We start from the raw sequence: 23876 nt of genomic DNA on the forward strand, positions 1-23876 counted from the left end.
AACCTCCTTAATAAATTCAATCAAGTTAGTCAGACACGACCTTCCCTTAACACACTGTCTTTGATCAATCTGTATCTTGCAATTTATCCTGTTCCTCAGAATTTTTTCCAATAATTTTTCCACCACTGAGGTTAGGTTGACTGGCCTGTAATTACTCTGTCAAATCCTTTCTCCCTTTTTAAACAATGGTGCAATGTTAGCTGTCCTTGAATCCTCTGGCACCACACCTGTAGCCAGGGAAGATTGGAAAATGATGGTCAGAGCCTCCACTCTTTCATTAAGTATGAGGTGATGTATTTCAGTGGGAAGAATGAGGATAGAAAATACAAGCAAAATGGTACAAGAACATAGGTACCTGGGGGTGTTTGCGCGGGAATCTTTAAAGGTGGCAAGACAGGTTTACAAAGCAATTAATAATGTGTGTGGGATCCTGGGCTTTATCAATAGAGGCAGTTATACCAAACCTATATAAAACTCTAGTTTGGCTCCAGCTGAAATATTATATCCAATTCTGGGCATCAGACTCTAGGAAGGACATGAAGGCCTTGTCGAGGATACAGTAGAGATTTAGTAGAATGGTTCAAGGCATGAGAGATTACAGTTACGTGAATAGACTGGAGAAGCCGGAGTTGTTTTCCTTAGAGCAGAGAGATAAAGAGGAGATTTGGTAGAGGTGTTTAAAATCATGAAGGGTTTAGATAGAGTAACTAAAGAGAAAGTGTTTCCAATGACCAGAAGCAGAAGATTTAAGTTGATTGGCAAAAGAACCCGAGGAGATATGAGGAAAAATGTCTTTACATAACAAGTGGCTAGGATTTGGAATGCACTGCCTGACAAGGTGGTGGAAACAGATTCAATGGTAGCCTTAAAAAGGGAATTCAATTAATACTTGAAGGAGAATAAATTGCAGAGATACGGGGTGGGAAGTGGGTTGATGGGCCAAATGGCCTCCTTTGGTGCTGCACAATTCTGTGATTACATACAGATCCCTGGGGGATACTACAAGTCACAACTGCCAATTTGAATAAAAAGAATTGCATTTATATAGCATGTTTCATGACCACTGGACGTCTCAAAGCGCTTTACAGCCAATGAAGTATTTTTGAAGTGTAGTCACTGTAATGTAGAAAATGCAGCAGCCAATTGGCACACAGCAATTTGATAATGACCAGATAATCTGTTTTTTGTGATTTTAATTGAAGGGTAAATATTGGCCAGGGGATAACTCTCGATTCTTTGAAATAGTGCCATGGGATCTTTTACATCCACCCATGCAAGCAGATGGGACCCTGGTTTAACGTCTTATCTGAAAGACGTCACCTCTGACAGTGCAGCGCTCCCTCAGTGCTGCACTAGAGTGTCAGCCTTGAATTTGTGCTGGAGTGGGCTTGAACCTAGAACCTTGTGACCCTGAGGCAAGAGTGCTACCAACTGAGCCACAGCTAACACTCTCCCTGCTCTCTTTCTCCTTCCTCCTTAACAATTCCCTACCCATTTTAATAGTTTAACTCCAGTTCCATGTACTGTCATTTGTTAGAAGTCTCTTGGGTGGAACGTTATCAAGTGCCTTCTGGTAGTCCATACAAATAACATCCATCGACACTCCCTTATCTACCACGTTACTGACCTCAAAACATTCAACTAGATGCATTGACAGGCATAACCTTTACAAATCCATGTTGGTTCTCATCAGCTCATGTTTGTCCACATGCTCAGCTACTCTGTCCCTGGTAATAGATTCTTGTAACTTCCCCAAAACAGACATTAGATTAATAGGCCTATAACCTCCTAGATTGTCACCCCCACCCTTCTTAAATAATGCAGTGATATTGGCAAATTTCCAATCCAAGGTGACAATTCCTGAATTGGAAGAGCATGACCAGAGCAATGGCCCATGGGCTTGTGGATGCTCACTAGCCTAACCCTCTTATTGAAGTCCGTCCCTCTAGCTAACTAACCTTCCTGTTGAGAGACGTATGGCCATCTTGCACCACTCTCCCTCGCACGGCCATCTTGCACCACTCTCCCTCACACGGCCATCTTGCACCACTCTCCCTCGCACGGCCATCTTGCACCACTCTCCCTCGCACGGCCATCTTGCACCACTCTCCCTCGCACGGCCATCTTGCGCCACTCTTCCCTCGCACGGCCATCTTGCGCCACTCTCCCTCGCACGGCCATCTTGCGCCACTCTCCCTCGCACGGCCATCTTGCGCCACTCTCCCTCGCACGGCCATCTTGCGCCACTCTCCCTCGCACGGCCATCTTACGCCACTCTCCCTCGCAGGGCCGGGTTACACGGACTCTCCCTCGCACGGCCGGGTTACACGGACTCTCCCTCGCAGGGTCAGGTTACACGGACTCTCCCTCACAGGGCCAGGTTACAAGGACTCTCCCTCGCTCGGCCAGGTTACGCCACTCTCCCTCGCAGGGCCAGGTTACACGGACTCTTCCTCGCAGGGCCAGGTTACACGGACTCTCCCTCGCAGGGCCAGGTTACACGGACTCTCCCTCGCAGGGCCAGGTTACACGGACTCTCCCTCGCAGGGCCAGGTTACACGGACTCTCCCTCGCAGGGCCAGGTTACACGGACTCTCCCTCGCAGGGCCAGGTTACACGGACTCTCCCTCGCAGGGCCAGGTTACACGGACTCTCCCTCGCAGGGCCAGGTTACACGGACTCTCCCTCGCACGGCCAGGTTACACGGACTCTCCCTCGCACGGCCAGGTTACACGGACTCTCCCTCGCTCGGCCAGGTAGCACCACTCTCCCTCGCAAGGCCAGGTTACACACACGTTCCCTCGCACGGCCAGATTTGACAGCTCTGGAAACCATGGTAGGTCCATTTATTTTGCAGTGAACCTGTAATGTAACCATGTCCTGTTCTCTCTGATCTGGTAATGGGTCATGTTTCTCTGTATTGTAGAGATGTGCTCCTGGCTTCCAAGTTCTCCAACGCACCCAACAAGTCCTAGTGTGGCGCTGAGAGCTGTACCCACCCTCTCCACGCAGGACATGAAGACAGTAGGTAAGTACAATAGTGCCTCATTGACTCTCCCTTTGAACCCTCCGGTCAGTCACTGAAACCACCTTCTGATGACTCTTGCTTCACTTCCTCCTGCTCAATTCAGTGCTTTCATTAAATGAGGATGTTAGTGAGTGAGAGAGAGAGACGGGCCTTGCCATGTGGTGAGAGTCAGACTGTGCCAAATACGGTTTAAATTTATCTTCACGATAGCTTTTGTGGATTTTAAATTCACTGCTTGGGCTCATCAAATGACTCATCAAGTTTCTGCAGGAAGTAACAGAGCTATTAAACACCTGGTGCTGTTCTGTCACGGCGATATCCAACCCCCCCCCGCCACACACACACACGCAGGATGAGGGTGGGGGTTGATGTGAGGGTGGGGGTTGATGTGAGGGTGGGGGTTGATGTGAGGGTGGGGGTTGATGTGAGTGAGGGTGGGGGTAATGTGGGTGGAGATTGATGATGGTGGGGTTGATATGAGTGATGGTGGGGTTGATGTGAGTGAGGGGGAGTTGGTGAGGGTGGGGTTGATGTGGATGATGGTGGGGTTGATGTGAGTGAGGTGGGGGTTGGTGAGGGTGGGGATTGATGAGGGTGGGGTTGATGTGAGTGAGGTGGGGGTTGGTGAGGGTGGGGGTAATGAGGGTGGGTATTGATGAGGGTGGGGTTGATGTGAGTGAGGGGGAGTCGGTGAGGATGGGGGATGATGTAATGAGGGGGAGTTGGTGAGGGTGGGGTTGATGTGAGGGAAGGGGAGTTGAGGGTGGGGTTGATGTGAGGGTGGGATTGATGTGAGTGAGGGTGCGTTTGATGTGAGTGAGGGGGAGTCGGTGAGGATGGGGGTTGATGTAATGAGGGGGAGTTGGTGAGGGTGGGAGTTGATGTAATGAGGGAGAGTCGGTGAGGGTGGGGTTGATTTGAGTGAGGGTGGGATTGATGTGATTGAGGGTGAGTCGGTGAGGATGGGGGATGATGTAATGAGGGGGAGTTGGTGAGGGTGGGATTGATGTGAGTGAGGGGGAGTCGGTGAGGGTGGATTATGTGAATGGCCAGGTACACACACTACCAACCTTTTGTGTTCCAGATAAGCCTGAACTGGGGGATGAAGAGTTGAAAATCATGTTAAGGAAACATGTTGAAAAGCGACGGCAGCAACCGGTAAGCCGGGTTGTAGAGAGGTGTTGGGAACATGATGTTCTGTCCCTGTTTATTTAGTATGGTTTGCAGGTGCTGTGCGTTTGAGGGCAAACATATTGCATTGGGCCAGAGTTGGCCCTCAACCAACTGTGATATGATCAATACCGCCCGGAAGGCCCCTGGTTTGATCGTTTTTTAATGCTAAGCAAGGTGACCAGAGGCTAGGAAAGTTGAATGTTTTGTACATAAGGAGTAAGGTATTTCAGCCAGGATTCCTGCTTCTGATCATTATTTGAACATTTGAAAGTGGCCTCCCGATCTGAAAAGCATGAAAGCATTAAACAGGTCAACCAAAGGTTTCTTTCAGGACCAACCGAACAAGATAATTGGTCCAGCACTCCACATTTATCAGCTCAACATTGAAGGTCTATTTCGAGCAAAGTGTGCAAATTATCAATGTTCTTGTCCTCCAAGAAACTCACCACCTGAACCCAGCCCAGACTGGATGGAAGTCCATGGGTTCCATATGATGACATAACGATACCATGCAAAATACGATGTGGCCACAAAGTCTCAGTCAACCTGATTACCAAAGCTGAAGAAATCCCACCAACCGATAGCTGACCGTTCTCTATTACAGTCAAAGTGGGCAAACTGACCGTCGTGAATGTTTGCAAGCTGACAACCATCGCCCTACCAGCCACTCAGCCATCCACATCGGTAATTTCAACATCAAGGCCCATTGGCTCAGCAGCGTGTGAGGTCTCAGTATGTAAGCTGCAGCACATTGAAAGCTCACAGAAAGGGCTCTGGAAATGTGCAGTCACCATGTTTGATTTACTTTCTGCATCAGAATTTAAAATTAGCTTGAAATCTAAAGTGCAGATGTGGGTTTCAGATCAGTCCCATCTTTTATGATGGAGTGGATTAGGGAGTGAAGTACAGTTTTGTTGATGATCACTTTCTCTGCTCCCCTTTGCCTGCCCCAGTCATAAAAACCTCAGAAATAGGAGCAGGAGTCGAGCCTGCTTCACCATTCAACAAGATACAAGATCGTGGCTGATGATCTACCTCAATTCCACCTTCCCACGCTATCCCCATATTCCTTAACTCCCTTAGTACTCAAAAATCTATCGACTTCTGTCTTGAATATACTCAACAACTGAGAATTCAGGGTTCTCTGGGGCAGATTCACAACTCTTGAGTGAAGAAATTTATCCTCGTCTCAATCCTAAATGGTTGACCCCTTATTCTGAGATTGTGACCCCATGTTCTAGTTTCCTCAGTCAGGGGAAACATTTTCTTAGCATCTATTCTGTCAAGCCCCCTAACAGTTTTATATGTTTCGATTCGATCACCCCTCATTCTTCTAAACTCGAGGGAATATAGGCCTAATTTACTCAATCTCTCCTCATAGGACAATCCCCATATCCCAAGAACCAGTCTAGTGAACCTTTATTGCACTCTTCTAGTGCTAGTGGTCATTCCTTAGGTAAGGAGACCAAAACTGCATTCAGTACTCCAGGTGTGGCCTCATCGATGCCCTGTATAATTGTAGTAAGACTTCTTTATGATTGTATTCCAATCCCTTTGTGACAAAAACGAACATATCATTTTCCTTCCTAATTGCTTGCTGTACCTGCATGTTAACTTTCTGTGATATAAAAACAAAAAGTGCTGGAAATACTTAGCAGGTCTGGCAGCATCTGTGGAGAGAGAAGCAGAGTTAACGTTTCAGGTCTGTGACCTTTCATCAACTTTCTGTGATTTGGTCCCTCTGAGTGTGGATATTTCCCAGTCTCTCACCAGTCCAATAAAATTCTACATTTTTATTTTTCGTACCAAAGTGAATAACTTCACATTTTACCGCAAGATTACAAAACTTCCTGTTCCAAAACAGTCGAAACAAATTTCTTGATGTCTCCGGGATGGTACTTGGCCATAATATAGAAATACAGCCTAGTTTCCATTTGGCGGCCTGATGAAACAGAAATTGAATCTTTAATAAAGCTGTCTAATTAGTCCCACACCTCTGCTCTTTTCCCATAGCCCTGTATTTTTTTTCCCTTCAAGTATTTATCCAGTTCTGTTTTGAAAGTTACTATTAGAGTTTTTTGAGGATGTTAATAACAGAATTGATAAAGGGGAGTCGGTGGATGTGGTATACTTGGATTTTCAAAAGGCCTTTGATAAAGTCCCCCACAGGAGGTTGGTTAGCAAAATTAAAGCACATGGGATAGGAGGTAATATACAGACATGGATTAAGGATTAGTTAACAGACAGAAAACAGAGAGTAGGAATAAACAGGTCATTCACGCGTTGGCAGGCTTTGACTAGTCAGGTACCGCAGGGATCAGTGCTTGGGCCACAGCTGTTCACAATATATATCAATGATTTGGATGTGGGGACCAAATGTAGTATTTCCAAGTTTGCGGATGACTCAAAACTAGGTGGGAATGTGTGTTGTGAGGAAGATGCAAAGCGGCTTCAAGGGAATTTGGAAAGACTTACTGAGTGGGCAAGAACGTGGCAGATGGAATATAATGTGGAAAAATGTGAGGTTATCCACTTTGGTAGGAGGAACAGATATGCAGAGTATTTCTTAAATGGTAAGAGATTAGCAAGTGTAGATGTGCAAAGGGACCTGGGTGTCCCTTGTCAATAAGTCACTGAAAGCTAACATGCAGTTGCAGCAAGCAATTAAGAAGGCTAATGGTATATTAGCCTTTATCGCCAGAGGATTTCCTTACAAGACTAGTCTAGAACTTTGGTTAGACTGCACCTGGAGTATTGTGTGCAGTTTTGGTCCCCTTACCTTAGGAAGGATATTATTGCCATAGAGGGAGTGCAAAGAAGGTTGACCAGACTTGTTCCTAGGATGGCGGGATTGTCCTATGAAGAGAGATTGGGGAACCTGGGCCTGAATTCTCCAGAGTTTCGAAGAATGAGAGGTAATCTCATTAAAACCTACAAAATACTTAAAGGGATAGACAGGGTAGATGCAGGTAGATGTTTTCCCTGGTTGGGGAGTCTGGAACCAGTGGACACAAATTTCAAAATAAGGAGGAAGCCACTTAGGACAGAGATGAGGAGAAATTTCTTTACTCAGAAGATTGTGAATCTTTGGAATTCTCAACCCCAGAGGGCTGTGGAAGCTCAGTCATTGAGTATGTTGAAAACAGAGATTGACAGATTTCTAAATACACATGACATAAGGGGATATGAGGATAGTATGGGGAAAAAAGGCATTGAAGTGGATGATCAGCCATGATTGTATTGAATGGCGGAGCAGGCTTGATAGGCTGAATGGCCTACTCCTGCTCCTATGTTCCTATTGAATCTGCTTCCACCACCCTTTCAGACAAAGGACCCTGTTCATTTTTTAATAGCCTCCTCAACTTGTCCTGCCACCTTCAAAGTTTTAGTTCAGTTCAGAGATACAGCACTGAAACAGGCCCTTCGGCCCACCGAGTCTGTGCCGACCATCAACCACCCATTTATACTAATCCTACACTAATTCCATATTCCTACCACATCCCCACCTGTCCCTATATTTTCCCTACCACCTACCTATACTAGGGGCAATTTCTAATGGCCAATTTACCTATCAACCTGCTGTGCACTTAGGAAGGATATTATTGCCATAGAGGGAGTGCAAAGAAGGTTGACCAGACTTGTTCCTCGGATGTGCATTCAGCTCCAGATCGTAACATGCTGTGTAAAAAAAGTTTCCTCATTGCCTCTGGTTCTTTTGTCAATCACTGTAAATTTGTGTCCTACTGCCTCTGGAAGCAGTTTCTCCTTATTTACTTGATCAAAACTATTCCTGATTCAACACCTCTATGAAAACTCCTGTTAACCTTTACTGCTTTAAGGAGAACAACCCCAGCTTCTCCACTCTTTCCACATAACTGAAGTACCTCAACCCTGCATCCATTGCATCATTGAAGAAATTCAGTTCGGAGCCTATACCCAACCAACATAGGAACAGGAGGAGGCTAAGTACCCACATGAGCCTGTTCCGCCATTCAGTGAGATATGTGACCTAACTTCGCCCTATACCCCTGAATATTTGGTTAACAGAAATCTATCAACCTATGATTTAAAATTAACAATTAATCTTAAATCAACTGCTGTTGGTGGAAGAGGGTTCCAAACTTTTACCACCCTTTGCACGTAGAAGTGTTTCCTAACATCACTCCTGAAAAGTCTGGCTCTAACTTTTAGACTATGCCCCCTAGTCCTAGACTCTACCTACCCTATCTGTTCCCCTTAACATCTTGAAAACTTTGATCAAATCACCCCTCAGCCTTCAAAATTCCAGGGCATGTAACCCTTTGTATAATTTCTCCACGTAATTTAACCCTTAGAGTCCTGGTATCATTCTGCCAAATTTATGCTGCCCTCCCTTCAAGGCCAATATATCTTTCCTCATGTTTGGTGCCTAGAATTGAACACATAGAAACATAGATAATAGGAACAGGAGTAGGCCGTTTGGCCCTTCGGCCATGCTCCGCCATTCAAAAAGGATCATGGCTGATCATCCAATTCAGTACCCTGCTCCTGCTTTCTACCCATATCCCTTGATCCCTTTGGCTTTAAGAAATATATCTATCTCCTTCTTGAATATATTTAATGACTTGGCCTCCACTGCCTTCTGCAGTAGAGAATTCCACAGGTTCGCCACCCTCTGAGTGAAGAAGTTTCTCCTCATCTTGGTTCTAAATGGCATACCCTGTATCCTGAGACTGTGACCTCTGGTTCTGGGCTCCCCAGACATCGGGAACATCCTCCCTCAATCCAGCCTGTCTAGTCTAGTTCGAATTTTGTAGGTTTTTATGAGATCCCCTCTCATTCTTCGAAACTCTAGTGAATATAGGCCCAGTCGACCAAATCTCCTCATACGTCAATCCTGTCATCCCAGGAATCAGCCTAGTAAATCTTCTTTGCACTCCCTCCATGGCAAGAACATCCTTCCTCAGATAAGGAGACCAAAACTGCACACAGTACTCTAGATGTGGTCTCACCAAGGCCCTGTATAACTGCAGTAAGACATCCTTGCTCCTGTACTCAAATCCTCTTGCAATGAAGGCCAACATACCATTCGCCTTCCTAGCTGCTTGCTGCACCTGAATGCTTCTTTCAGCGACTGGTGTACACGGGCAGTATAGCAATTCCACCTGCTCTCCTTTGCATAGAAATTCAAATCAAAGAAGTATCAGAAATGTGTCTCCTGGTTGAGGTCATAGACTCATCGAGTTATACAGCATAGAAACAGGCCCTTTGGCTCAACGCGTCTGCGCCGACCATCAAGCACCCATCCAATCTAATCCCATTTTCCCGCACTTGGCCGTATACTTGTATGCTATGGCATTTCAAGCGCTCATCTAACTTCTTAAATGTTGTGAGAGTTCCTACCTCTACCACCACTTCAGGCAGTGTGTTCCAGATTCCAACCACCCTCTGGGTGAAAAACCTTTTCCTCAACTCCCCTCTAAACCTCCTGCTCATTACCTTAAATCTATGCCCCCTGGTTATTGACCCCTCTGCTGAGGGAAAAAGTTTCTTCTTGTCTATCCTATCAATGCCCCTCATAATTTTGTACACCTCAATCAGGTCCCCCCTCAACCTTCTCCGCTCCAAATAAAACAACCCCAGCCCATCCAGTCTCTCTTCATAGCAGAAATGCTCCTGCCTAGGCACAACCTGGTGAAACTCCTCTGCACCCTCTCCAGTGCAATCACATCCTTCCTATAATGTGGTGACCAGAACTGTACACAGTACTCCAGCTGTGGCCTAACCAGCATTTTATACAGCTCTAACATAACCTACCTGCTCTAAAATTCTTGGCTGCGTTTGTTGACAACGCTACTACTAGGTGGCGCTGCAGTGGCACATGTGCAAATGCAGCATGTGCCACTAAAACGTCACAGTCTGCGACTTCAGGCAGCTGCCAGGACTAAAGATGGCGCTGCTCAAATAATCACACGAAGGCAACCTAACCTAAATACATGGCAGCACACATTGACGGGAGGGAGAGAGCGAGCGGGACGGGGAGGTGGGGGGTAAGCGGGCCGGGAGTGGGGGGCAAGCGGGCCGGGGACGGGGGGTAGGGGGGCAGTGGAGCGGACCGGGGGAGCGGAGCGGGCCGGGGACGGGGGTAAGCGGAGCAGGACAGGGACAGGCTGGGGGGTGAGGGGGGAGTGGAGCGGGCCGGGAATGGGCGGGGGGAGGGGGGTTGTGGGGAGCAGAACGGGCGGGGCCGGGGGAGAGCAGAGTGGGCTGGGGACAGGGTGGGGGGGCAGCGAGGGAGGGAGCAGAGTGGCCGGAGAGAGCAGCGAGGGGGGGAGCGGAGCGTTAGCGTTGCATTGCTGTCTGCGTAAAGTGCATGTGCAGAGGCCGACCAGGCACGTTGCCCGAAGATGCACACGCCATGCGATGACGTCATCGGCGCATGCGCTAACCAGTCCTGGCAAGTAGGAAAGCAGCGCACGCGCAGAGAGCAGGAGACCGGCTGCTCATGTGCGCACCTTGGCGCAGCCTGATGACGTCAGTGGCCGGCTGCATTGTCAGGAATCACTTTGTATATTCTATGCCTCGGCTAATACAGCCAAGTATCTCGTATGCTTTCCTAACCATCTTATCTACCTATGCTGCTGCCTTCAGTGATCTATGGACAAGTACACCAAGGTCCCTCTGTACTCCCTAGTGTGCTACCATCCATTGTTTATTCCCTTGCCTTGTTAGTCCTCCCAAACTGCATCACCTCACACTTGTCAGGATTAAATTCCATCTGCCACTGCTCCACCCATCTCACCAACCCAACTATATTGTCCTGTAATCTAAGGCGTTCCTCCTCACTATCCTCGACACCACCAATTTTCGTGTCATCTGCGAAGTTACTGATCCTACCTCCTATATTCACATCGAAATCATTAATGTACACTATAGTGAGGGTCCCAGCACCGGTACCTGCGGCACACCACTGGTCACAGATCTCCATTCACAAAAACAGCCCTTGACCATCACCCTCTGCCTCCTTCCAGTAAGGCAAGTTTGGATCCAATTTGCCAAATTGCCCTGGATCCCATGGGCTCTTACCTTCTTAACCAATCTCCCATGCGGGACCTTATCAAAAGCCTTACTGAAGTCCATGTAGACTACATCAATTGCTTTACCCTCATCTACACATCTAGTCACCACCTCAAGCTGACTATCCCTGATCAATCCCTGCCTCTCCAAGTGGAGATTAATCCAATCTCTCAGAATCTTTTCCAATAGTTTCCCTACTACTGACATTAGACTCATTGGCCTATAATTACCTGATTTATCCCTGCTACCCTTCTTGAATAATGGTACCACATTCGCTGTCCTCCAGTCCTCTGGTACCTCTCCTGTGGCCAGAGAGGATTTGGAAATTTGTGTCATCCCCTGCTATCACCTCCCTTGCCTCACATAGCAGGGTGGCATACATCTTATCTGGGCCTGGGGATTTATCCACCTTTAAGCCCGCTAAAACAGCTGATACTTCCTCCTTTTCAATGCTGATTTGTTCAAGTATATCACAATCCACCTCCCTGATCTCTACACGTACATCCGTCCTTCTCCATTGTGAACACAGATGAAAAGTAATCATTTAAAACCTCACCTATGTCCTCCGGCTCCCCACACACATTACCACTATGGTCCCTAATGGGCCCCACTCTTTCCCTGGTTATCCTCTTGTCCTTAATATACTTATAAGACGCCTTGGGGTTTCCCTTTATCTTGTCTGCTAGTGTTTTTTCATGTCCCCTCTTTGCTCTCCTAATTACTTTTTTAAGTACCCCCGCCCCCCCCCCCCCCCCCTGCACTTTCTATACTCCTCTTGGGCCTCTGCTGTTTTCACTGCTCTGAATCTGCCATAAGCCTCCTTTTTTCCCCTTATCCAATCCTCTATATCCTTTGACATCCAGGGTTCCCTGGACTTGTTAGTCCTACTCTTCACCTTTACGGGAACATGTTGGGCCTGAACTCTCACTATTTCCTTCTGAATGACTCCCACTGGTCTGATGTAGACTTTCCTACAAGAGGCTGCTCCCATCCACTTTGGCCAGATCCTGTTTTATCATATTGAAATCGGCCTTCCCCCAGTTCAGTACTTTTATTTCCGGTCCCTCTATGTCCTTTTCCATGACTACCTTAAATCTTAGAGTTATGGTCACTATCCCCAAAATGCTAGCCCACTGCCATTTCTACCACTTGTCTGGCTTCATTCCCTAGGATTAAGTCCAGTACCGCCCCTCCTCTTGTAAGATGCTCTACATGCTGGCTCAAAAAACTCTCCTGAATGCACTTTAAGAATTCCGCCCCCTTAAAGCCTTTTGTACCAATACTATCCTCTCTAATATGGGGGAAGTTGAAATCCCCTGCTATTATTACCCTATTATTCTTGCACCTCTCTGAGATTTGCCTACATATCTGCTCCTCTGACTCTCCCTGACTGTTTGGAGGCCTGTAGTACACTCCCAGCCAAGTGATTGCCCCCTTTTTGTTTTTAAGTTCTAGCCATATGGCCTCATTAGAGGAACCTTCTCAGATATCACCCTTACCGCAGTAATTGACTCCTTAATCAACAGCCTACAGTCTTTCACACTGTAGGCTTCAAGAGCATCACACTGGTTTCTCTAATATGTAATTGAAGCCACATAACCCCACGCTGTTAGTGCAGTGCTTGTGGGACTTTCTGATGGGACAGGCATTCACTAGCGGTTAACTCTATCTCTGTCTCATTGTATTGTTTTTGAACAGTTGCATCCTTTGTGGAGAGGATATGAAGAAGTGTTGGATCAAACAGCCCTGTAGCCAATGCAAGTGTGGTAGTGATTTGTGAACAATAACATTGGAAAACTTCCCCTTCCAGCATCCAATCTGTGGCCGTACATCCTCTCCTCAAATGTAATTCAAGATATGAAAGACCTAAAGGAACTCGGGCACCCTATTTATGTAGATCGGAGATTATCATGTTTTATGGTCTCCACCCCTTCTCAGTTTGCCTGTTGTCGAGGTTCCAACAGTGAGTGATTGAAGTTGGAGTTTGTTTTGGATGATAACCTCAATCAGCCTGCTCCAGTAACAGACCTCAGAATGGCAAGAGGCCATTCAAAGTCTGTTTGGATTCTCTTCAATAGGTGTGGAGAGTCACCAGCAGGCTGGGATCCAGTTTTGAAGCGATAGTTAAAACAGTTGCTACACCCTGTACCACACCCATTCCCTCACTCCTTCCACCCTAACCCCTCCCTCCTGCAGCCTCTGCCTCATCTTGCTCTCTGTTTGTTGATTCACAGGACCATCCAGACCTGGCTACTGGTAACCTGACTCTCAGTGACATCATCACCCGGATGAATGCTGGCCGAAGGGGCTCACTAGCAGGTGGATGAACCCAGTGTCTGTTGTATTCATTCTTGGGCTGTGGGAATTGTGGCAAGTCTGACATTTAATCCCCATCCCTAGTTACCCTGAGAAAGTGGTAGTGGGCTGCCTTTTATTCAATACAATTGTATATTTTGCTAGGCTATTTCACTGAAGAGTCACCATATTGGCCAGACCAACTAAGGACAACAGGGTTCCTTCCCTGAAGGACATTTGTGAACCAGTTGGGTTTTTATGACTGTCTGTCAGCATCGTGGTCACTCTGACTGGGGCTAGATTTCTATTTCCAAATGTTTTTATTTAAATTAAATTCAAATTCTCAAATAGCCATGGTGGAATTTGAACTCAAATTCTCAAGATTATTAGATCCCTAAGCTACCAGTGTCTTGGCCTGGTGCCAGTGTCTGGACAGTTGTGCCATGGCTGGTGACAGTGACAGTGGCTGGGTGGGGTACAGGTGTCTGGATGGGGGAGGGGTTGGCTGGATGCTAGTGTCTGAGTAATTGGGAGTGGGAGGGTGCTGGTGACTGATTGTGGGGGTGGGGATGGTGTGGTGGGTGTCTGTTGGAGGTGTCTGGGCAAGTGTGGGGATGTCTGGATTGGGGTTTGTTGGTGTCTGGACAGGTGTGGGGGTGGGGGTGTCTGGGCGGGGGTATGCTGGAGTCTGGGTGGGGGTGGGGATGTGGGTGTCTGGGTGGGATTGGAGGTGTCTGGGTGGGGGTGGGGATGTCTGGATCGAGGTTTGTTGGTGTCTGGACAGGGGTGGGGGTGTCTGGGTGGGGGTATGCTGGAGTCTGGGTGGGGGTGAGGATGGGGGTGTCTGGTTGAGGATGAGGGTGTCTGGGTGGGAATAGGGGTGTGTGGGCACGTTTGTTTTATGTGTCAATACAGAGCTGCTTGGCTGCGTTCAGTGGTCGTGTTTTAGATCTGTACCTTAGCTGTTGAAATGCATTTACATTCGCTATTGGCACACTTCAAATCTTGGCCAGAAGACAAAAACATCAGTGCAAGGGAGTGAGCAGGAGCCATGATGGGCAACTGGTTCGTGGTTTGAAGGATATGAAGATGACTGGAGGGATGGCAGTGTTGGGAAACAAATCATTTCCAGTTTGTAGACTTAGCGTTCGTGTCAAGTACTCTCAGATCAACAACAACTTTTACTTGGAAAAACTCAATGCTTCACAGAAGCATAAGGGGGAAAAAAAAGACATGAGCCAAAGAAGGAAATATTAAACGTTGACCAAAAAGAGCTTTGAAGAGAGCCATAAAGGAGAAGGAAATGGCAAGGCAGAGGGAATTAGGGAGGGAATTCCCGAGCCTGTGGCCTCGGTCATTGTTGTGCTACTGCCAGTAGTGGGCAACGCATGGAGGGTCAGTGAGGAGTCAGAGAAAGAGAGATTGAGAGGATTTAGAAGGTTACAGAAATAAAGGCAGGGACTTAAAGGGGTTTAAATGCGATGAGTTGATAGGCATTGGGGAACTAGGAGAACTATGCGGGTCAGCCAGAACAGGGACTCTAAGTAAGTGGGACTTGGTGCAGGACAGGATACGAGCAGCTAAATTTTGGATGAGCTGAAGTTCATGGAGGACGGAGGATGGGAGGTCAGCCAGAAGAACATTGGAATTGTGGAGTCTGGAGGTTAGAAAGGCACAAATAATGGTTTTAGTGGTTAGTGGATTGAGGCAGGGCTGAAGACAGGTTGTACCAGAGGTGGAAGTGGGGGGTTTTGGTGATGGAGGGAATAAAGGGTCGAAAGCTCAGCTCAGGGTTTAATAGGAACCTGAGATTGCTGACAGTCTAATTCAGTCTGAAGCAATATCTGGGGAGGGGGATGGAGTCGGTGTCGAGGGAGCAGAGTTTGGGCAGTGGGGTAAAGATAATGACATTGCTCAATGTTCAGCTGGGGAAAACTGTGGATCATCCAAGACTGGATATTGAATATAATCTGACAGCATGGGAGGAGCAAGTGAGGCCTGGAGAATTAGAACTCTGTCTCATCAGTGTACATATGGAAGTCTTTGGATGGTGTTGCAAAGAGACAGCATGTGAAGCATGTAAATGAGAGGGAGGAGGGGACCAATCCTTGAGGTATCTGTGGATTAGAAGGCTGAGTTCAACCTCTGGCAGTGATATAGGCGGCAGTAGTCACTTGCCATGTTCAATCACACTTTCCCCAGGATTAGGCCATGAACTCGGTACATGGTGGGAAAATCTGGAATTAATCTTTTGTTCTCTATCCCACAAAGCTTTATTAGATCTTACGTTCCCAAAGAAGCGGGTGAAAGATAAAGAGGAGAGGAAGAAAAAGAAACTCAAAGTGATAAAAACGGAGCCAGAGGATTTGGCAGAGTCATCGGGAGCAGAGGGGCCCATTGCAGCACCTCCTGAGCAGCAGATCATACCCAGGCCAGTCACTGCTCCTGAACAGTAAGTAACCCGCTGCTTGTTGGATATTTAAACCTGTTGTGAGAGATTGGTGGAACTTAGCTGAGATAGCTGGATCCCAGCTATAGTGAGCACAGAGCCAATCTCAGCATCGAGAGTGTTCCAGCTACTCCATTACATAAAGATTCCCCAAATGAAAGGCAGACAGTTAGTGTGGGTTCTGTCTAAGGCTCTGACTTCTGGAGACAGTGTATGTGAATTGTGCTGTAGTAGTTGATTTATAGGAAATACTTGAACTGTACCCTTGTATTTGAAAGACCCTTTGGTCTTTTCTGCACCGCCAGCACCTGGCAATGCATTGGAGGGGCCTATGGCATTATGAAGTATCAGCAGGGAGCGTTTGAAAGGCTGGACAGGTAACCGGATTCTTCGGCAGAGTCTCCCAAATCCATGTCCTCCATCACCTCAGAGGGCAAGGGCAGCAGGTGCATGGAAACACCATCACGTCAAAGGTCCTGTTCGAGTCACACACCATCCTGACTTGAACATATGTCACTGTTTCTTCATCTTCACTGGGTTGAAATCCTAGAACTCCCCACCTAACTGCACTGTGGGTGTACCTTAACCACATGAAGTGCTGCGATTCAGGAAGATGGCTTGCCATCACCTTCTCAAATTGGAGTTAGGGTTGGGCAATAAAAGCGGAACTTGTCAGCGATATCCCCACCCCAAGAATGAATGAGAAAAAGCATGGAGACTTCCTGAATGAGATGGGGAGATGGGAGCTAAAAGAACTGCTGCACCTAGAGCAAGAGACAGGAACCTGCATTTATTTATTTAACATAGAGAACGTCCAGAGTCATTTCACAAGTTCGCTTAAGGAAGACGGAGACCAGGACAGGAAGGGAGAGGCCAGGATCAGCGGCCAGTAGATGGCTTCAGAGAATGTTGTTAGAGGGCAGCAGGACAGGTTTATAAAGGAGTTCTCGGAAGTAAGAACCTGTGGAACAGTGTGTTCAAGGAGGAATTATAAAGCAAGGAGAAATTACAGAGATAGGAATAAGGCTGTGAGGGGTTTTAAAGACTAGATTGAAGGTTCTTAATTAGATTTATTTGGGGAAGTGGAGTCAGTTTAGGTGAATGAGGACAGGGGTGTTGAGCAAGTGAGACTTGAGTAAGGGGCGATAATTCCTAGAGTGAGTCAGGAGGTGATAGAGGGAAGAAAAGCCAATGCTGCAGATGATCTGTGCCTGTTCTGATAGGAGTGAAACCATGTGAGGGCAGCTGGAGAATGGAGCAGAGACATAGGAAGATAGGTTTTCTCGCTGAAAAACCATGGTTGAGAAACTGAGTATTCCATTAACAGCAAGTGCATTCCATTCTGTCTCGAACTAAAAGTTTAGTGATGATGAGTAGATTATGTCAGCATCTTGAAGGTACTCTTGTGCTGTTAAACTTGTTGGTCTGCTTGGGCGGCCCTTGTGATTGAATGCTTTGTGTGTGTTGTGCAGGACTGTGGATGCAACGAAGCTGACAGCAGTTCCTGGAATCACGGCCAGTTTCTTCAGTTTGCTGCAGGAGATTTTACTGGTAGAGGGAGAGGCAAGTGTGGCTGGGGTAAGTAGCTCAATAGTCACATCCAGAGCAACAGCAGCTTGTTATAATTTTGATTTCTTCTAGTGCTATGATTGCACTGTCTGTAATCAGTTTGCATCAGGTGGGTTATGAGTCACAACTGGGTCCTGCCTCTCCTGATCTACTTCAACTACGTTATAGTACTGGCCCTGATGGGATTGCTCCTCACTGGTGAAGGATTAATGTTAGCTGCAATCGAAGTGAGATATTACGGGAAAACTCTAATTTGCATATACCCTGGGAGTCACTGTACTTCTCTAGAGTTTCCTGCTTCATTCCCCCACCTTGGGGTCCTCTCTCTATTTTTTCCCCTCCCCCCAACTTCTCTGGTCTTCTCCCTTTATCCTATCCTCCTGCCACGCAGCCCCCCTCACCGGTTCTCTCGCATCTCCCTTCCCACCCCACCCCTGTTTTTTCTTAGACCCCCCCCCCCCCATCGTCTATCTTTCACCTATCCTCTTCCTCCTGTTCTTTCCCTTTCTCCATCTCCCCTTCTCTTGTTCCCTCTTACCCCCCACCCCCACCTGCCCCTCCTCCCCCTCCCTCTTGCCTTGTAATCTATTCCTGTATGTGGGCGTTGAAGCTCTGGTTTGTCCGCTGCTTGTATTGTATGTTATGTATATTGTATATATTATGATAGTGAGAGATGAGATTTCCCTGAGCAGGACTGGGACCAGTAGATGGGCACAGGGGTTGTCTCCAAACATTCTCACCTTGCAGTATGGTTTTCATTTTACAGATTGAGGAGAAGGTGCTTGAGTGGCAAATCTCTGCTCCCAGTGCATTAAACTCTTGGTTCTCAGACGCCTCCAACTGGTCAGAACTGGTTCATTCTGCTCTCCGCTTCCTTTCTGGTGAAGGTGTGAGTAAGTCTGGTTTCTTATAAGTTAGTCAATTTCTAAGTACGAATACATAATGGTTGGGTCTCCACATGAATCACTTTCTTAGACCGTTATTGTGGGTAGGATTTCTCTTGACCTTTCTCTGCTGTCCCCAGTATGTGCAGTTAAGGCTGTGGGTGATTGCAATCTTAGACAGGGGTTACTCTAAACTCCTCATGCTGACCCATCTGGCAGGCTTGCTTTGAGTAACAACAGGTTGCAATCATCTATGATTTGAGCGTATCTTATCGAAATGCTAATATTTCATGTGGTTATTGGCCCGCCCTTTGGAAATGCAGCTTGTGATGTCCAGTATGTACCACTCACCGCTGCTGATACTCCTTCTGCAGCTATTAATCCCACCACCTCTCCCTCACTTCCCATCTCTCTGTTGCAGTCATATTTCATGTCATTTGGTGTTTCAGATGGACTCATTTACGATGAACACATGCCAGGTACAAACCTTCAGCTCACTATTTCAGGTGACAGAGAAGAGCTTGTCAGCCATGGTTCCATTGGTAGCACTCTCACCTCATAGCCTGAAGGTTCTGGATTTAAGTCCCACTACAGGACTTGAGCATAAAAATCAAGGCTGACACTCCAGTGCAGTACTGAGGTAGTGCTGCACTGTTGGAGGTGCCGACTTTCGAATGAGATGTTAAACCGAGGCCCTGTCTGCCCTTTGAGATGGACGTAAAAGATCCCATGGCAGTATTTCTATGAACAACAGGGGAGTTATCCCCGGTGTCCTGGCCAATATTTATCCCTCAATCAACATCACAAAAACAGATCATCAGATCATTATCACGTTGCAGATTCGCTGCCGCGTTTGTGACTACACTTCAAAAATATTTTATTGGCTGTAAAGGGCTTTGGGATGTCCTGTGAAAGGCACTATAGCAGTGCAAGTTTTTTTTTTCTTGAGATGCATTGTGAACCTTGTAACAGTGCCTGGGAGATGATGTCATAATGTAACTTGATTTCACACAGGTGGAATGTCAGCACTTCCCTCCAACTTCACACCATATGTAAACTGCACAGAGCGAGGCCAGCAGTGGAAGTGGATTGGTGAGTCTGAGACATGCTACTGCCTTTTGGGGGCAGTGTTCTATCTTCAACGAAAAGTGTTTGTTTATGTGACTGCTGAATGGCTACTCCTTTTCCCATGCTCCTATATAGCGCCTCACTGTGTCTCACAGATAGCTCTCAGGGTACTTCACACACACATTGAAGTACAGTCCTTGCATAAAAGACTTGTTCTGCCCCATCACGCCTCCTGCCACCTGTTATCAAAAGAGGAATTTCATTTGCATCTATCCTTCATACTTGACTGGTTGGTAAAAAAAAGTGGGTGGTGTTGCTCTTTGCCAGAGTTGCATTGAGTATGAAGACAAGGAAGGGAAGCTGAAATTATACAAAGCATTGATTCGTTGGCGTATTGTGTGCAGTTACAGGAAGGATATTAGAGTCCTGAACAGTGTGCAGTGAAGATTCACTAGAAGGATACCAGAAATGAGAGGTTACAGTTTTGAAAAAGGCTGATAACTTTTTTTAACTGGAATAGAAAAAGCCGGATAGATCTAATACAGGGATTCAAAATTATGAAATGTTTTGAGAGGGCTGTTTACTGGTTACTGAATCCATAACAAGGGAGTACTAATTGAGGGTTATCACTAGAAGAATGAAGTTCGAGTTTATTTCACACCATGGGTTACTGGAATATGGAATGATTTATTGTACGCAGTTATTGAGGCAAAGGATATATCATGCTAAATGCAATTAGTTATGAAGGATCAAAAAAGGAAAGGAGATTAAAGTGGAGTAGATACTCCTGCTCCTATTTCTAATGTTCTTATGAGAGAGACAGATGTTTCATGGGGGTTGTCTTTCTTACTCTTTTCCTGTGGAGCTTCAGTACCCAACCAGGTAAAATGTATACAAAGGACAACTAATATGAGGTAGTTGGTGAACAGGAACAGTTTCCTGTTAGCAGTTTGCACAGTTTAAGCCATTACTAAAAATGCTGAATTACATGTTGTCTGGGACAAGATATTGCAGAATGGGCCAAGGGCAGAAGAGGATCTTACGAGATGCTTTGATGTGGACCTTAGACTTCACAGTTGGAGTCAGCCAGGCTGAGACGATGACAAATGTCAGGAATTGGTCACTGAGACAGAAAATACAGGAAAAACCTCTGGGCAGCATCATTCCCAGTCAGCTCCAGCAGGAACGACAGATGTATTGCAGGAATCAAGGGCACGGAGAAATCCTTCATCGCCATGCAAATAACTGGGAATGATGATGAAGGAGGGAAGAATAAAGAAAGTTAGTTGCATCTTATTAATGTGTGGTAAATGCAATTCCAGCTATATTTGCAAGTCTCTGTGTTTCAGCATCAGTGAGGCGTTAATATTTTTTCTTCAAATTAAATGTGAATTCTCTGTTTTGCAAAGATGGACAAGCTACAGTCGGAATTAGTGAGATCATAGTAACTGTTAGAAGCTACAGTCGGAATTAGTGAGATCATAGTAACTGTCAGAATGCACTCTGGGTCCTGCACTACTTGTAAGCAATGTTAGCAGAAATTGGTTAGTAATTAAATTAAAATATGTGATCAATACCTGCTCAATCATCTTAATAACTGCCTATCCTCAATTGTTCAGGTTCTGGACGGGACTCTGAGAAGGAAGTGTCCTCGTTGTGTCAGCTGTGGTTCGAGGTCAAGGATCAGACATTTCCCAAGGTACAGCAGCATAACATTCAAGAGTTGGAAGGTGGGATTAGACTAGATAGCACTTTCTGGACGGCACAGACACAATGGGCCAAACATGTGCCGTAGATCTTTCTATGTTTCTATAACTGACTCATCCCTTCATTTATCTCACAGCACCTTTCACAGGCAGAAGGCAAAATTACCAGTTCTATCCCTATCAGTCATAGTCATTTATAGCAAAGAAGGAGGCTGTTCGGCCCATCGAGTGCATGCCAGTCATTTTCAAATAATTTACAAGGGTAATCAAGAAGCTTAATGTTTGGTTCGAAACCCCTCTCATTGCAGCAACAGCATTTGTTAATCTGAGACATTTGACTTCATGTAAGTAAGGAGCTTCCAGCTGCTTCAGTGAATTTGGGTGGGTTTATTTGTGAATGTGATCACTGAAATTTCTCTCAGTCCTGGCCCATCTCCTACCTGAGCACTGCAAAGTACGACATCAGGGAGCATTTCAAAACTTCTGGTTGTAAATAAAGTCAGAGACTGGTTGTTCAGCCTGTTGAAACCAATCTATCTGGTGCATTAATTGTGTGCTGTGGTGTTTTGCTGTACTAGGCTGGGCTTGCATTGGTAACCAGGGATGCATTTGAGTAGTTCCAAACCCAGTGGAGTTGACAATTTTTTTTGATGTTTGGATGGGGGCAGGGGCCATAGGGAGGAGTTGACTCCAATAGCATAAACAGTGGATGAATTTGACGCAGTTCTGCAATGTAACTGCTGATATTCAAAAAAGTTAATCTCGTAATTTACAACTAACCACATGCACGTGTTGCTCACCAGATTTCACTCCCTTATCAGTGTGATGAAGTGAGACCCTACGTTAGCAGAGGGCAATCTCATTTAGCACATTGCTGTTCTGTAGTCCAGTGCTAACTGCAAATAAGAGATTTTATCCCTGCCTTTTGGGGGAGTCTCCCTCTGTCACCTGGCCTCTCGGGAGCCTCCCCCAATCATCCTACCTCACAGGGGAGCCTCTCCCCCATCATCCTGCCTCTCGGAGGAGCCTCCCCCCATCATCCTACCTCTCAGGGGAGCCTCTCCCCCATCACCCTGCCTCACACTGCTGCATTAGAAATCAGGTCCCTGAGGCAAAAGACCTGAGACCTTGGCTGTCCCAAGAGTTGGTTCTACCTCTATCCCTGTGCCAATGAAAATTCAGCGTCTCCTTAAATCCCATTTGACCCTATTTCTAACGTCAGTCCCATTAGTGGTAGTGTGGCTCAGTAGGTCGCACTCTCACATCTAAGTCACAAGGTTGTAGGCTCAAGTGCCAATGCAGGACTTGAGCACAAAAATCCAGGCTGACAGTCCAATGCAGTAGTGAGGGAGTGTTGCACTGTCAGACATGTCGTCTTTCAGATGAGCCTGAGGCCCAGTCTGCCTACTCAGGTGGACGTAAAAGATCCCCTGGTACTATTTCGAAGAAGAGCAGGGGAGTTATCCCAGTATCCTGACCAATATTTATCCTTCAATCAACATCACAAAAACAAATTATACGGTCATTATGTTACGACTGTGGCGGGTGCAATGCACTGTCAGTTCAGCCCCATCATTCCACAGGTCGCAGCATATTATTAAAGTTTTCCCACCTAACCAGGAAACAGCCAAATTGAACACTTTATTAACCCCCAGAATAAAATACACCAAACCAGGTATCTTTAGACAACAACAAATTAACTGTTTATTAAAAGCTAAATCTTAAACACTATTAAGATAAACCTATGTCTAAAGACTTTATAACTTCTTATTTAACCTAAGCCTCCACATGCGCACACGCATACATTCAAAAACTAACAATGGTTAACCGTTTTTTTTGGAAAAAAGGTGTTTCTCAGCAATAAAATAAGTAATTGGGTTGTAAGTCCTGGTAAGTTACTATCCCGGTGGATGAGGTATCCCAGAGTGGAGTAACCAGATGCCACTCAAAGTCTCCCGGAGAATTCAATGAAGCAGTTTTTAGTTGATAGGGATTCAAAGTATTTCAGCTGCAGCAGGCGTCTCTCAGTTCCTTCAACGAGAAACACAGCAATACGTCGACTTGGATTTTAAAATCGGCAGTCTTTTGGTAAAAACTTTATTGAGAATTCCAGCAAACACAAATAGGCAATAGAGAGAGTCACTTCTGTAACAAACTTCTCAAGTTTCGAAGTAAAACGGAACCAACCACCTCCAACAATGCAAATTGTTCTTTTTTCAGGGGTTTATTCCTCCTTAGGCAAACACAGTCTGAGCCCAATGTGGGTTTTCTCTGCTGAGATATAGATAGCTTCTTTCCAGTGTACAGCACACTTTGTTTTTTCTCCAGTTCAAACTGGTTATAGCTGGTTTTTACACACAGTTAAAAGTTACAGTACACCATGTGACACCTCTCTCCTGCTATGGCGTAGGAAACAGGTGCAGCTGTCACACTGTGCCCCTGAGTTTTTAAAAGCACGCTGTTTTGAAGCAGTCTTAAAGGCACACTATTTTAAACAGAAAAAAACCCTACTTTTCCATTACAGTTATCACATTGCTGTTTGTGGGAGTTTGCTGTGCGCAAATTGGCTGCTGCATTTCCTATACTACAGCAGTGACTACACTTCAAAAGTACTTCATTGGCTGTAATGCGCTTTGGTACGCCTGGTA

At 46.2% G+C, this 23876-nt stretch overlaps 1 protein-coding gene across 3 annotated transcripts in view; it reads left to right on the plus strand.

The window, feature by feature from the left end:
- nfrkb (nuclear factor related to kappaB binding protein) overlaps window positions 1-23876 on the plus strand; it is an 87388-nt gene that overhangs the window by 20994 nt on the left and 42518 nt on the right. For 2 of the 3 annotated variants that reach the window (XM_068053763.1, XM_068053764.1), the window contains exons 6-13: window positions 2927-3028; window positions 4113-4186; window positions 13492-13576; window positions 15824-16004; window positions 17474-17579; window positions 18337-18463; window positions 19469-19546; window positions 21142-21221. In XM_068053763.1, coding sequence (XP_067909864.1) covers window positions 2927-3028; window positions 4113-4186; window positions 13492-13576; window positions 15824-16004; window positions 17474-17579; window positions 18337-18463; window positions 19469-19546; window positions 21142-21221 — 833 coding nt within the window. The remainder of the gene's footprint in view (window positions 1-2926; window positions 3029-4112; window positions 4187-13491; window positions 13577-15823; window positions 16005-17473; window positions 17580-18336; window positions 18464-19468; window positions 19547-21141; window positions 21222-23876) is intronic. The other variant, XM_068053765.1, reaches the window with a different exon arrangement.

The sequence above is a fragment of the Heterodontus francisci genome, chromosome 22 (genome assembly GCF_036365525.1).
Source record: "Heterodontus francisci isolate sHetFra1 chromosome 22, sHetFra1.hap1, whole genome shotgun sequence".
Taxonomy (NCBI): Eukaryota; Metazoa; Chordata; class Chondrichthyes; order Heterodontiformes; family Heterodontidae; genus Heterodontus; species Heterodontus francisci.